The sequence below is a fragment of the Mobula hypostoma genome, chromosome 2 (genome assembly GCF_963921235.1).
Source record: "Mobula hypostoma chromosome 2, sMobHyp1.1, whole genome shotgun sequence".
In the NCBI taxonomy this organism is placed as follows: Eukaryota; Metazoa; Chordata; class Chondrichthyes; order Myliobatiformes; family Myliobatidae; genus Mobula; species Mobula hypostoma.
In genome coordinates, this window is record NC_086098.1 from 104,336,978 (window position 1) to 104,353,022 (window position 16,045).

Here is a 16,045-nt window from a genome sequence, read left to right on the forward strand (position 1 = left end):
CCTGTTGTGCCAGTAGGCAAATTGGAGTGATCTAAATCGCTTCTCAGGCAGGAGGTCTCAAGCACCAACCTCTCAAAACACTTCATCACTTTGGATGTATATGCTACTGAATGATAGCCATTGAGGCACGTTACCAGGCTCTTCTTAGGCAGCAGTATAATTGAAGCTTGCTTAAAGCAGGTGGGTACCTCAGACTGCCAAAGCAAGAGGTTAAAGATCTCACTGAACATCCAGTCACCTTAACTATTTGTCCAGGTACTTATATTTGTGCCAAATGCTTTCCGTGGGTTCACCCTCCTTAAGGATGCTCACACATCGGCCTCAAAGATTGAAGTCACAGGATCATCAAGGGCTGTGGGAGTTCATGATGGTTCCTCCATGTATTGAAAGTCAAAGCAAGCAGAGAAGGTATTGAGCTTATCTGGAAGCAAAGCCCTGTTGTCACTTATGCCGCTTAATTTTACTTTATAAGAAGAAACAGCATTCAAGCCCTTCTACAACTGTCGAGCATCCCTCATTGATTCAAGTTTGGCTTGGAATTGCCACTTTGCCCATGAGATGGCTTTCTGGAGATCGTACCTGGACCTCACGTAATGTTCTCGGTAACCAGACTTGAACGCCTCTGATCTGGTCCTCAGTAGATTGCAAATATCTTGGTTCATCCAGGGCTTCTAGCTGGAGAAGACTCTGAATGACTTTGTGGGGACACACATTTACAACAGTTTTTATAAAGTCTGTGACAGCATGAGGCATTGATTCATTCATCTGTGGATCTGAAGAGTCCTTATACAGTCCAGTACCACTCCTCTGTCTCCTATGACCACCTATTTGTTGTCCTATTCTCTGGAGCCTTACTCTTTAGTTTCTGCCTGTAAGCAGGTAGGAGGTGGACAGACAAGTGATCAGATTTCCCAAAATGCATTCTAGGCATGGAAGGGTAAGCATCTTAGTATAACAGTTGTTGATTGTGTTGGGACCTCTGTGCTACAGGTTATATGCTGATGGTAATTAGATTGGGATTTCTTCAAATAGACCTGGTTGAAATCCCCAACTATGACATGAAGTGCACCACGATCTTCTTGTTTCCATCAGTAATCCCTCAGCTTCAATTTCTGTAGGACTAATATTCAGGTGGCTGTGGTATCCACAGACACGTTAATAGAATGTTAATGTTCCAGGTGGAAAATATGTTCCATTGCTGCCCTCCTTTTCCATATTTACACACCATCCTTCAAGAGACATTTCTAGTAGAAGTACAGCTGACTCCAATTTATGTGATGAAAATGCCCAAACATCCAAACCAAGCCTATCTTGCCAATGTTTATATCAAATATGAATAAGCTATAATAAAAATTACAGGCAATGAATTTAAAAATGAAAAGAATAGCAAGATAATAGAATGTCAAAGAAAACAAAGATCAATAAAAAACCAAAAGAAATAAAAGGAAGGGAGATAAAATGATAGGATCACAGACAGCAATAATAATTGAGATACTTTTATAGAAAATGGGAAGTAGGCTGTAGGAATATCTGAAGTGATTAAGCAAAGAATGAAGGTAATAAGCTCTGAAAAAGTTTTTGTCATTGATAACACTTCATCCTCCAACACAATCTGGAATTTTCTGGTACTCTAGCTAGACTATCTCAATCGAAATGAAAAATGCAGATTCTTACCATTAAAACGTGTATGAGCTGACCAGTACAAGAGTTCCAAACCTTCAGTGTTAGGTTATTGACAGCTGTAATGACAGTGCTGTCATGCCGATCCCAAGCCACCATGGTTACTTTTAGTTTGTTCACTTTGTCTTCCAAACCCTGGGGATTATGCCTATAATAAGCAAAATCGTGTTACAAAAACATTAAACTTCCAAATCACTCTTGTTTATTCTCCACCTCATTATGTCCAAATAATAGCTCAAAGTGGTTCACATAATTTGTGAAAAAGGGATCAACAATGTTCATATCGTTATCACGGGATGTAAAGAATTTCTTTGCCTTCAAACTACGAAAATGATGATTAAGCAATGAAAGAACACAATAGGAACCAAGAAGAAAGCACCAACATTTCAGTTTCTCCTTGATGCAGCATTGGAATGTTAGCTTCAATTACAAGTTCAACCCTAACAAAGAACTCATGTCCACAACATAAGAGGCAAAAATGTTTGCTAATGCAGCTATTGGCATAGTTACCCTTCCTTAAATGAATTAAGGCAGGTAACTTAAGGACATTAAATATTTTCCCCTTTCTCATTAGTAAATTTCAGATTAAAGTAGCATCATTCCAGAGGATTTGTGATTCACATGATGAGAAAATATTTATCTTCCATACAATTAAATTCTAAATTAGATTTCAACACCGCATATATTTATAAATTAGTCACCAATTCTGTCAAATTCTCAGTTACAAGTGACTAAAAAATCTAAATCATTATTTCTAAATTATACAGTGAACATGTAGCTAACTGTCAACAGAAATTGTACAATGGGTCAAAGCAAAGGACTATAGAGTGTAGTGAGATGCATAACATACATGTACAATATATTCTTGCCATATTCCTGTTATAGAAACCCCTTCATGGTCTCTGTCTATACTTCTGCTGGCTCAGTAAAGCGGCCAACATAATCAAAGACCCTATCCAACCTGGAGATTCTCTCTTCTACCTTCTCCCATCAGGCAGATGATACAAAAGCCTGAAAGCACATGCCACTACTCGAAGACAGCTTCTATCCTACTATTACTATTAAATGGTCGCTTAGTACAATAGGATAGACTCTTCACCCCACTCTCTACCTTGTTATGATGTCTGCCTGCACTGCCCTTTCTGTCTGTATCTGTTGTACTTTCTTCTGCATTCTGTTATTGTTTTACCTTAATGCACTGTGTAAAAACTGGTCTATATGAACAGTACGCAAGACAAGCTTTTCACTGTACTTCAGTACATGTGATGATAATAATAAACCAAATCCAATTGAACAAACTGCCCACTTGTGTTTTCACAAATTATTTATATATACATAATTAAGTGCACTAATGTTGCAACTTCATTAGTCTAAAAGGCATGTAAATTTAGAATGTTGCCTTGGCATCACTGTGCCATATAAGTGGGCTATATTTATTAAGACAATGTCAAAAGCACTTTCCTCTCTCCCCTCTACCTCACATAAATGTCTCTATAACCTTTGTAGCTCCAGTTAGTTTATAATTCATCACTAGAGTTTTCATTCAGCAGCACATACTGAAAGCCAGAAACAAACACAACAGCAAGGAAGATATTTTGCCCAAACATTACAAGAGTTCCTCTCTGCCCTCTAAATTTTAAATTTATTTTCACAAGGAAAAAGAGCTTTGACCAGTGACCAATTGACATTTGGGATTGATTAGCATGAGCTAATAAAAAGAAGGCAGGGGAAAGCATGGCAGCCATCGTCAGAGTGGTGAGATGAGAGGAAAGAGAAACACAGGATGATGGTGAAACCGTGAGGGAGAGGGATGAAGTAAAGAGCTGGAAAGTTGATTGCTAAAAGAGATACAGGGCTAGAGAATGGGGAGTCCGATGAGGGAGGACAGAAAGCCATGGAAGAAAAAAAAGGGGGGAGGAGCACTAGGGGGAGGTGATAGGCAGGCAAGAGATAAGGTGAGAGAGGGAAAAGGGGATGGGGAATGGTGAGGGTGGGGGGGGGAGAGAAGTGCGGGGGTACTGCCAGAAGTTCAAAAAATTCATACCAGCAGGTTGGAGGCTACCCGGACGGAATATAAGGTGTTGTAGCGGTGGGCTACACACAGCGCTAAAATAACCATACGTAGTCCGTGAGTTGGAGTTGCGAAGAAAGAGATTTATTCAAACTTTTCGGCCTGCTTTAAAGTCTTCCCGTTCCCGCCCTCCCTGGGGCGGGACTGCTGTGGGGAATGCATATTCTCAGACCCTTTCCGCGCGTGAGATTTTCCCCCTGCTGGTGAAGATGGCCTGGCGCCCTTTTTGGGGCCGGCCCTCTGCCTGCGCACGCTGTTTCGTGAGCCGGTTTGTGTGTGCTAGAAAGTGGGTCGCCACAGTGTTGTTTCTCCAACCTGAGTGTGGCCTCATTACAAAAGGAGGCCATGGATTCATATACTGGGGCCATACAGAACGCCGAACAGTCCTTCCACTTGAGGTGACACTTCAGTTGTGAGTCTATTGGGGTCATATACTGTGTCCGGTGCTCCCAGCGTGGCCTCCTGTATATCAGTGAGAACTGATGTAGATTGGGAGACCGCTTCGCTGAGCACCTACATGCTGTCCACCAGAAGAACCAGGATCTCCCAATGGCCACCCATTTTAATTCCACTTCCCATTCCGATATGTCAATCAATGAACTCTTCTACTATCGCGATGAGGCCACAATCAAGTTGGAGGAACAACACCTTATATTCCATCTGGGTAGCCTCCAACTTGATGGCATAAACATCAATTTCTCGAACTTCCAGTAATGCACCCCCCCACCCTTCACCATTCCCCATCCCCTTTTCCCTCTCCCAGCTTATCTCCTTGCCCGCCCATCAGCTCCCCCGGCACTCCTCCCCCCTTTTCTTTCTTCCATGGCTTTCTGTCCTCCGCGATCAGTCTCCCCCTTCTCCAGCCCTGTATCTCTTTCACCAATCAATTTACTTCATCCTTCCCCCTCACAGTTTCTCCTATCACCGTATCTCTCTCCTCTCCACTCACTTTTTAAATCTACTCCTCATCTTATTTTTTTTCTACAGTCCTACCGAAGGGGTTCAGCCCGAAACATCAACTGTACTTTTTTTTTTGTAGATGCTGCCTGCATCTAGGTTAAGTTTTTTTTTCTTCCCTACTTTATTTCTGCTCACCTAGGATAGTAGAGATGCCAGGCAGGTCCTCCAGCAGAATTTGGGAAGGCAGGAAGGCCTTCACTGTCCCTAATGATTACAAATATGAGAACTGCTTCCAGCTAAAGCTTCTAACAATCCACATTAAGGAGTTGGACCTGGAACTGGATGAACTCTGGATCATTCAGGAGGCAGAAGGGGCGATTGATAGGACATACAGAGAGACACCCAAGGTGCAGGGAACAGGAGACTGGGTGACAGTCAGGAAGGAGAAAGGGGTTAAGGAGCCAGTGTGGAGTTACCCCTGTGGCCATCCCCCTCAACAACATATATATCACTTTGGATACTGAAGGGGGTGGGGGGGGGCGGGTTGGAAATGACCTATCAGAGGAAAGTCACAGTGGTCAGGTCTCTGGCACTAAGTCTGCCTCTGTGACTCAGAAGGTCAGGGGGGAGAAAAGACACGCTGTGGTGATAGAGGATTCATTAGTTTGGGAAAAGGACAAGAGGTTCTGTGGACGAGAGCGAGAATTCCGGATGGTATGTTGCCTCCCGGGTACCAGGGTCCAGGATATCTTGGATCGAGTCCTCAGCAAGTGGGAGGGTGAACAGCCAGAGGCCGTGGTCCATGATTACATGGGCAGGACGAGTGACGAGGTTCTGCAGAGGGAGCTCAAGGAGTTAGGTGCTATGTTAAAGGGTAGGAACTCCAAAGTTGTGATCTCAGGATTGCTACCCGTGCCACATGCTAGTGAGTCCAGAAGTAGGAAAATTATACTGTTTAATACATGGCTAAAGTGTTGGTGCAGGAGGAAAGACATAAGATTTTTGGATCATTGGGCTTTCTTCCAGGGAAGGTAGGACCTATACAGAAGGGACAGATTGCACTTGAACTGGAGGGGTCTAATATCCTATCAGGAAGGTTTATTAATGCTGCACAGTGGGGTTTAACCTAGAGTTGTAGGGGGATAGGAACCAAGATGCCAGAACAGTTAGTGGAAAGATTGTGGAGGCAGGTAGTAAGATCTCAAACAAAGTTAGGAATCAAAAGATTGAGCATGTATGACTAGTGTCCTAAGCTGCTTATATTTAAATGCAATGTATTGAAGGAAAAGTGGATAATAGTGCTGAAGATTAGGTAGCTGGTTTATAAACAGAGGAATGTGCAATGAGGAGAGGCTGTTGATAAGGCAAAATTGCAGTCAATGGGATGAGTTTCGATGTAAAAGGCGGACAAAATCAAAAAAGGGTGAATACAGGGCTGAAAGAGTTATATTTGATGGTGTGCAGTATACAGAATAAGGAGAACGAACTTTTAGCAAGCACAATTGAAGACTGGCAGATATGATACTGTAGGCATCACTGAATCATGGCTGAGAGAAGTTGGGAAACTAATGTCCAAGGATACACATTGTATCAAAAAGACAGGCAAGAAGGCAGGGAGGCTGACATTGCTCTGTTGGTAAAAAGTGAAATCAGATCTTGAGGAAGAGGTTACATAAGGTCATAGTTCGTTAGATGTTGAATCATTGCGAATAGAGCTAAGGAACTACAAGGGTAAAAAGACTTTGATGGGAGTTGTATACAGACTCCCAATCGATAGTAAGAATGTGGCCTACAAATTACAACGGGAGAAAGAAAAATGCATGCCAAAAGGGCAATGTTGCAAAAGTTATGGGGGACTTCAGTATGCAGGTAGATTTGGGAAAATCAAGTTGGTGCTGAATTCCTGGAGGGGGTATTGCTAGAGTGCCTACAAGATGGCAACTTGTGGTTGATTCCACTCGGGGATCTGCTATTCTGGATTGGGTGTTGTGTAATGAACCAGAAGTGAGCTTAAGCTAGAAGAACCCTCAGGGGAGAGTGATCAGAATTTGATCAAATTCACTCTGAAATTTGATAAGGAAAAGCTAAAATCAGATGTATCAGTATTATAGTGGAGTTTTGGGGGATTACAGAGGCATGAGAGTGGAGCTGGTGAGAACTGACTGGTAAAGAACACTGGCAGGGATGACAACAGAGCAGCAATGGCTAAAATTTCTGGAAGGAATTTAGAAGGCACAGGATATATATATATCCCAAAGAAGAAAAAAGTATTCTGAAGGAAAGATGGGAAAGATGACATAACTATGTCTAACAAGGGAGGTCAGAGGATTAGGAAGCTTTTAAAAACCAACAGAAGGCAACTAAAAAAGTCATTAAGAAGGTAAAGATAGAATATGGAAGTAAGCGAGCCAATATTATTAAAGAGGATACCAAACGTTTCTTCAGGTACATAAAATGTAAAAGAGAGGCAAAAGTGGATATCAGACCACTTGAAAACAATGCTGGAGAAGTAGTGATGGGGAACAAAGAAATGGCAGACAAATTCATTAAGTATTTTGCGTCAGTCTTCACTGTGGAAGTTCCAGATGTCAGGGCTCATGATAACTGTGAAATTACCATAATCAGAGAGAAAGTCCTTGGGATTAGACATGGTCAAGTTAAAAGGAGAGCTGGTTCAAAATGGCTGCACTGTTCACAGTTCTAATTGTCCTTTTAACCTATGTCTGATCTGCTACATCTTGACTTTCCTAACTGTTCATTGATATCTTACCCTGACAAATGTTACTATGAGTGCCAATCAGCTTGCACTCCGAGAAACAATGCTTTGAAAGCTCTTTGAAGCACTGGTTTCATTTCTTCATTACAGCTGTGGTAATGGAGTCCATTAGGGCTAAAGCCCTCCTCACCATTGAGCACATACAGCACAACAGAGAGAAACAGCTTGTCTGGATAAATTTAGAAAATGTCAGATGTCAGGAGGGAGGAGGAGATGGAGACGTGATGCAGCGCGCGCGGCTGTTCCGAATGATATCGTATGTGTTAACTGGGGGCCGTGCGCAATCCTGATTTGATGGAGACAGCCATGAGAAGCACGGAGAATCACCTGGAGAAACTTCTGAAATGCCCGCTTCACTGCCGCTGCTACTGTGTGATCGAGAATCTCCGGAGGGGAATGCCCCAAATCCTCGGCTTTGCCTATTGCCTGTTGCCAGGGCCGGGGTCGAAGCGCTCGACAGAGATGGTGCTCGGTGTCGGAGAGCTGGTCGGAGGCTCGGAGTCGGACTGTGGTCGGATGCTTCCAGGATGCTGCATTGGCAAGTTTGCAGCACTGGAGGTTCACTGTCTGCGTGAGATGATGGGACTTGAGAGACTTTGGGACTTTCGAGAGACTTTGAGACTTTTCACCTTGCCCATGGTCTGCTTTTTATCAAATTACGGTATTGCTTTGCACTGTTTTAACTATATGTTATAATTATGTGGTTTTTGTCAGTTTTTCCAGTCGGTTTGTCATGTGTTTCTGTGATATCATTCTGGAGAAACATTGAATCATTTCGTAATGCATGCATTACTAAATGACAATAAAAGAGGACTGTGTGTCCTCATAATCTAATCTAATCTAATGTACAAAGTAGTCAGGTAAACTACAGGCCTGTTGATGCCATTAAAGATTCCTGCAGATGCAGAACAAGGGAAAGATATAGCATAGGAGATCACAGGCTGTGATACAACTGAATGTGAGATGGTAACAGAGAAGACAAATAGGTGCAATTAGCAGACAATTAACTGCAAAACAAAAACTGCCTACTTACGCAATGCACATCTTTGATACAGATAAGTGAGTGGGGGGAGAAGGGGGGAGAAGGGGAGACAGAGGGAGAATGAGAGCGAGAGAGAGGGGGAGAGGAGGGGGAGAGGGGAGAGGAGGGGGAAGGGGAGGGGGAAGGGGGAGAATGGAAGGGGGAGAATGGAAGGGGGAGGGGGAGGGGCAGAGGGAGAATGAGAGCGAGAGAGAATGAAAGTGAGAGGGAGGGGGGAAAGGGGGGAGGGAGAGACAGGGAGAATGAGATCGAGAGAGAATGAGAGCGGGGGAGAGAGGAGGGGAGGGGGAAGAGAGGAGGGGAGGGGGAAGAGAGGAGGGGAGGGGGAAGAGAGGAGGGGAGGGGGAAGAGAGGAGGGGAGGGGGAAGAGAGGAGGGGAGGGGGAAGAGAGGAGGGGAGGGGGGAGAGAGGAGGGGAGGGGGAGAGAGTGGGAGAGAGTGTGGGGGAGAGAGAGAGAGGGAGACAGAGAATGAGATGGAGAGAGAGAATCAGAGAGAGAATGGGAGAGGGAGGGTGAGGGTGAGGGAGCGGGAGAGGGTGAAAATGTGAGGGTGGAGAGGGAGGGGGAGAGGGTGGAGAGGATGGAGGGATAAAGGGTGGAGAGGGAGCGGTAGAGGGTGAAGAGGGAGGGGGAGAGGGTGGAGAGGGAGGGGGAGAGGGAAATCTCCACCGTGTCCGAAGAGGTGGCAGGGGGAGAGATAAGTATGTAATTTTTTGGTAGGATCCCACTGAAGATAGCGGAGGTTGCAGAGAATGATGTGCTGGATGCAGGGGCTCAAGTGGTGGCAAGTAAGGACACGAGGAGCTCTATCCCTATTAATGTGGAAGGAAGATGGGGTGAGAGTGGATGTCCGTGAAATGGAGAACATGCAACAATGGTTGAGGTTTGACAAACTTGAGTTGCTTAATCTCAAATGGCTGAGGAGCCGAGTGGAGACCTGATAAAGGTTTATATATACACAAGATTATCTTTTTCTCAGGGTTGAAAGGTCTAACTCCAGAAGGCACACATTTATGGTGAGAGTGGTTAACTTCAAAGGAGATGTGCAGGCTAAGTTGTTTTTTCTTATATCCTGAGTGATGGGCGCCTGGAATGTGATATCAGGGATGGTGGCAATGGAAAAGAATGCTATAGAGGCATTCAAGAGTCTTTTAGATAGTGTGAATGAAATGGAGATTGTGAAAGCAGATTGGATTATTTTAGTACAATTTGATAATAATTAATTTATTTCAGCACTACACTGTGGGACGTAGGGCCTGTTCCTGTGTTGTTCCTGCTATGTTCTAGAATCATTAGAAATGAAAGGCCAACAACCACTTGGCAGTCTGTGTTTCCAAAGTTATTCTCATTAGTTACAGCATGGAAACGGGACATTCTGAATGTTAAGAGACAGGCAGATATAGAAAGATTGAATTCATTTTACATACTTGAACAAGAACTTGATAAGTCTGATCTTCAAGTTTGCCCAAATAGTTCTTTTTGGTTCAGTAGTTGAGGTCTGAGACATAATACTAATTTATTGCCTCATACTGGAAAGAAAAAAGGCTTTCAACTAGTTTATTTATTTATTTAGAGATACAGCACAGAATAGGCCCTTTTGCCTCAACAAGCCACACCACCCAGCAGCCCACCTATTTAACCCTAGCCTAATCACAGCAGGACAAGTTACAACAGAATGTGGGAGAAAACCAGAGCACCCGGAGTATCTTCTGATCCTTGTTTATGGTCTAGTATCTAGAAAGTTGCCAGTGGATTTCTTTGTTTTCCAAGTTCAGAAATCATTGTGGTTATGATAGTAATGTGGAGACTTGTAGCCAAATTCAGTGTAGGACAAAGGTCAAATACCTTGCAAGCGTCTCACCTCCTGACATACTCAAATCCTTTCCACCATTTAAAAAGCACAACTTGGAAGCACAGTGGAATAATTATCCATTGGTCCCAATGAATGTGACTTCAACAACACTACCCAGACCAAACCTATCCAAGCACTTCCTTAAACATTCATTCCCTCTGTGCAAGTACTGTGGCTTCACTGCATACCATCTACAAAAGACACTGATGTTAATCATCTGGGCTACTCCAACAGCACCGCCCAATCCCATGATTCTACCCACTAAGGAGGAAATTGACTTCAAGATCACAAGAATATCACCACCTACATGCATGTCCATCCCAATTTGGAAATATATCACCAACTCTTTGCCACTATGTTTAAATCCTGGAACTCATTTCTAAAAGCACAGTGAGAATATTAAGACCAGAAGGTCTGGAGTTATTCAAGGCAGTAGTTCATCAACACCATCTCAAAGGGAATTAAGGCTGAACAATGAACGTTGACATTGTCAGACAAAACCAAATTCCCCCAAAAACAATCAATAACTGAGACGCAAACAACAAGAATTATGCAGATGCTGGAAATTCAAGCAACACACATAAAAGTTGCTGGTGAACGCAGCAGGCCAGGCAGCATCGTTCACCAGCAACTTTTATGTGTGTTGCAATAACTGAGACAACTTTTTTATTATTTCTTTCTCTAAATAGACATATAGTACCGTAGTTTCTGAACATTTTTTTCTAGATGAATCTCCAAGCACGTGATGGAATTGTTTATACATAGCACTATTAATTATAAAAATAGTTGAAGATGACTCTAGTCACTCACCCAGCAGGCTTGACAGCCATATCCAATAAAATGCTCCTCCATTCCTGCCGACGGAACTGCCAGATCCTTGCTGTCCCATCACGGCTTCCACTAACAAACCTACTGAAAACCAAAACTTTACTTGTAATATTATACAAAGTTTGGAAAGCATAGAACAATATTACACAAAGAAAATAATGCCAAATTACTAGCTAATAGCAATGTTGTGATTTGTACTCAGAAAGGGAAGAATGAACAATTTCAGAAAACAGGTTTGTTTAATACCAGTGTTAGAAAGCCGCAATGAAACTTTATTCAAAAGAGTCAAGGAAGTACTTAAGAAACCAAATAAATAAATTGGACCATTTAATGATGTGATATGAGGACACAACTATCCATTAGTCATAAAAAAAATTGGAGAAAGTTGAAAATATTCTTCATAACAAGGGTAACTACTTTATAGCATTCTCTACTTCATTCTGGAAAAAGGCTAATGATCACTTCTACCAAGAAACTGCTGGTTGCTTAATAAGTGTGAATATTGAAGACAAGAAAGTGATTCCTCAAGAAGTATGAGGTATTATGGTATGAAAGGCAGTCAGACAATGGAATTAGAGTTGGCTTCCTCAGGCAAAGGGCTTGGGCATTCTTGGCACTTCAAGGCTGTCCTTCGAAATGTCACTACTCAGAAAAGCAGCATGATGAAATTCAAAAAAACACCAGATTATTAAATAAAGATAGAAAACTTGTTGAAATACTTAGCAGATCAGGCAGCATTTGTCAAAAGAGAAACAAGCTTAATTTCAGGTGAACGAGACCATTGTCTTTTCCTGTTCTTTCATCTCCACTGATCACTCCCTTTCTCACAGTATATTCCTTGCAAAACCTGTTCTTATCTACAGTGACAAGGAAAAAACCATCATCTTATCTCAGAACACCGCGGCATTCAGAACTCAATATAGAACTCAACTATTCAGGTATCGCACCTTCTCTGCTTGCCTCAGGACTGGCCAATTCTGCTATCGTTGTCCATCCATAATATATGACTGAGCATTCCTTTCTCCATTGGCCTGGCCTGTTCCGCTTAGTACTTTTTAAATGTGGACGGCACAGCAGCATTGCAGTTTGCACAATCGCCAGCAATCACTAATCAGGGTTCCATCCCTCATTATGTCTGTAAGGAGTTTGTTCATTCTCCCCATGACCACAAGGGCTCCAGTTTCCGCCCACTTTCCAAAGATGTACGGTTAGGGTTAGTGATTTGTAGTCATAAAAGCTTATCATTTCTAAATTTCACAGTGTTGATAATGTTGTTTGTTTGTGTTCACAACAGCAGCCCTAGCCTCACACTTCAGAGATATGTCTACAACCTAAAACTAACTTTTTTCTTCCCTTTTTTTCCAATTCTGTCGAAGTATTGCTCTGAAAAATCTGTTTCTCTTTGCATACACATGGTATGACCTGCTAAGCATTCCATTTTTCTATTACAAACCCAATAGCAAATGAACAAGTTTCTATGACATATTTCAATGAGCTGGAAATTTGCATATTTAAAAGATTGAAGTACAAGATGATTCAAGTTCAACAGACTAAGTAATAAGTCATTTTTAACAAACAATTCAAGGAGCTGGCAAACAGCCAACCTGAAACTAGCAAGGGCTGGAAGGGCCTATTCCAGGTTTCACCCCTAAAGATGAGTGGCAGAGTGGAGAATTGTCTCTTCCAAAGGAGGTGTAAAGTGCTCGTTCCCTCCACTAGTCTGCAGGTAACCCTTGGGCAAAGTGTAGCACCTCCTTAGCCTTTGATCAGGGTCATGTGAAGCCATGTGAGCAGGTGGTGGATAGTCATCTGAGGGTCTGGTGCATATCACAAGTCCTGGTTATGCGACCACTGATGCCAGGCAGACAGTCTCTGAAGAGTTTTGATAATGGCTGGGGTCACCTGTCTTGCAAAGACACTGCCCAGAAAAAGGTAACAGCAAATCACTTCTGTAAAAATATTTGCCAAGAACAATCACCGTCCTGGAAAGACCATGATCATACGACATGGTACATAACAAACAAACAAACAAACAATCTCTTCATAAATAAAATTATTCTTACCTGTCACTTGCGTTGGAGAACTGAATACTGTCAACTTTGTCCTAACAAAAATATAAATAGGAGCTAAATTAATTGACTGTAATCTTTTTCGCCTTTTAAATTAAGCATCTATAATTTTTAATTTTTTTTTATATCAGTACACGTCAGATTTTTCAGTCTTATAATTAATTAAACATAGTGCATAAGTATTCCAATGCTGCAAAACCATCTCTTACCAATCAGCATTCCTTATGTACTTACCATACTCTCCTTGTTACTTGTAAATGGATTCATTTCTGTGACTAGAAGAAACCTCAAGTTCCACCACTTCTAATGAAGCTACAGAGAGTCTATTACCACAATATATATTTAGCAATGCAACACCCTCTAGACTTATCTCCAGGGATATACTAAGATTCTCAATATTTTCTGCACTGCCTTCCCTAAAGTTTCAATTCTTAATGAATGAATATCCTTCTTTGTTTTGAATTATTCTTATTACAAAATGCACAAACTATAAGCCCATATGTTAATATAATATCAACTCACTTCCTCCCAAACTGCTTATACAATTCTAGCCTTGGTAAATATTTAACTTCTGGTTGTTTTCTATGCAAGTGGACAATTTGGTCATGAGACCCAAGACCAACTTAACTGTTAAGAATGGAGTTGTAGGGAGAACAGAGCAGGGGAAAGTATAGAGTAAGGAAGGAAGTAAAGCTACAAATAGAGGAGAAGGGCAAAGGAAAAAGAGGCAAGCCATTTATGTTTCACTTCATGACATGAAACTCTATAAAATCCTTTTAAATGAATGACAATCCAGTGAATTGGATCTAAATCGTGTGATTCACCAAGATTGCATATTAGTTTTCAGCATTTAATGGATCATAGTCAAATTTGAATTCATAATATTAACTTGCGCTGAAGAATCTATAATGCACACAAACTCCTCAAAAATTACTTTGTAGAGCTAGCATTCTACAAATATTAAGCCACAATTCTTTCAAAATCCTCCTGGCAAACTTGCCAGGGAAGGTTTCCCAGTGGGTTTCCTCATTAACAGAATCAGATCAAAGAACTTACACTGTAATTTGCCACTGAATGCATCAGCCTTCACTGCAATTATAATATATTATAGATATATGCTTGCATTAGAGATCAGTACCAGGCATTGCCTTTTCTTGTCATATAGGTAGCACAATTTTTAAATTAGTTTATCGCATGCAACTTCGAAATGTATATAAGAAGCAGGATTAAAGTGGGCAAACATATGGCAACTACAACTTAATGAGGAGCAAAGAGGGAACAACTTGCATTGCAAAAGATATGGCACTTATTTTGAGATTGTGCAAATTCACAAATCTTTTGAATGTTGGCACAGGTGAACCTTGGCTTTGCATCCAGGGGAAGTGAAATTAAACCAAAAAAATATGGTAGTCAAGTCACATTTGCAAATGAGTTCTGAAATAGAAACATAGAAAATCTACAGCACATTAGAGGCCCTTCAGCCCACAATGCTGTGCTGAACATGTACTTACTTTAGAAATTACCTAGGGTTACCCTTAACCCTCTATTTTCCTCAGCTCCATGTCCCTAACCAGGAATCTAGGGTTATCCAGGATCTCTGCTGAAATATTGTGTTTAATTCTGAGTACCACACTTTTGGAAGAATGGAAAGTATGGTTGAGTGTTTACTCAACAGATGATTTACCAGGACAATAATAGGAATGAAAAACTTCAAAAATTTGGAGAGCTTAAGGTTCAAGATTGTTTAATGTCATTTCCAGTACACAAATGTAAAGGCGAATGAAATAATTGTTACTCCATATCCAAGGCAGCATAAAAAAAACACAATAAGGTAAAGAACCTATTAATAAAAAAAATAAATGCAAAAGAAACTTATAAATATAGATTGATTGTATGTCCATAAGGTGATGCCAGACACAAGAGTGTCTTTCTACAAGGTGACTTTCACAGGAAACGATAAAGTAGTTGTGATGGGGGGTTATGGGGGAGGAGTTAGTGGGCAGAGGTGTTGATCAGCCTTACTGCTTGGGGAAAGTAACGGTTTTTGAGTCTGGTGATATCCTTCATGATGTTAGTGACCTTTATCTAGCAGCTTTCTGTATGTATGTCTGTCATGGCAGGTAAGATGATGCCGGTGATGCACTGAGCAGTTTCTGTACCATCAGGGATGCAGTATGTTGGGATGCTCTCTATTCACATTTGTAGAAGAACCCGAGTATAGATGCGCATAATCAGCTCTCTGCAGCCTCCTCAGAAAGTAGAGTTATTGATGAGTTGTGCAGAATGTGTTCTGGGACCATGAGAGATTGTGCAAGATGTGTACTTCCAAGAGCTTGAAACCGCTCAGAGTTTCCACTGCTGTGCTACCAATATAAGAAGGGGTGTGAGTTGTCCTGAGATCAATAACCTGATTATTTAAGTGCTGAACCACAGTTGTGTCTGAGCAGAGTGCACAGTAATGGACTTAGCACACAGTTCCAGAAGGGAGAGGGCAACCCATGATGGGGAGGGAGGAGCGGTTCAGCAGCCTGACTTATCAGAGGTCTGTAGGTTCAAAGTCCAATACCCAGTGGGAGTTTGTTCACCATGGGACAACAGTGTTGAAACCTCAACTGAAATCCAGAAACAGCATTCTGACAAGAGTGTCCTGTTTTCCTGGTGTGTCAGGGCCAGGTGCATAACAGATGTGCCTCTGTCATAGCGAAGTTCTGTCGGTAAGCATATTGGTGAATGTCCAGTGTGGAAGGGATGGAATTTTTGATCTGTACCATTACCAGCCATTCAAATCACTTCATGATGATTGGTGTCAGTGCCACCAGGATGTAG

The 16,045-nt window shown here is 41.9% G+C and overlaps 1 protein-coding gene across 3 annotated transcripts in view; it reads right to left on the bottom strand.

Annotated features, from left to right (window-relative positions):
- phip (pleckstrin homology domain interacting protein) overlaps positions 1-16,045 on the bottom strand; it is a 198,864-nt gene that overhangs the window by 79,356 nt on the left and 103,463 nt on the right. For 2 of the 3 annotated variants that reach the window (XM_063040329.1, XM_063040326.1), the window contains exons 12-14: positions 13,214-13,254; positions 11,133-11,234; positions 1,675-1,828 (exon numbers count right to left, since the gene is read on the bottom strand). In XM_063040329.1, coding sequence (XP_062896399.1) covers positions 1,675-1,828; positions 11,133-11,234; positions 13,214-13,254 — 297 coding nt within the window. The remainder of the gene's footprint in view (positions 1-1,674; positions 1,829-11,132; positions 11,235-13,213; positions 13,255-16,045) is intronic. The other variant, XM_063040327.1, reaches the window with a different exon arrangement.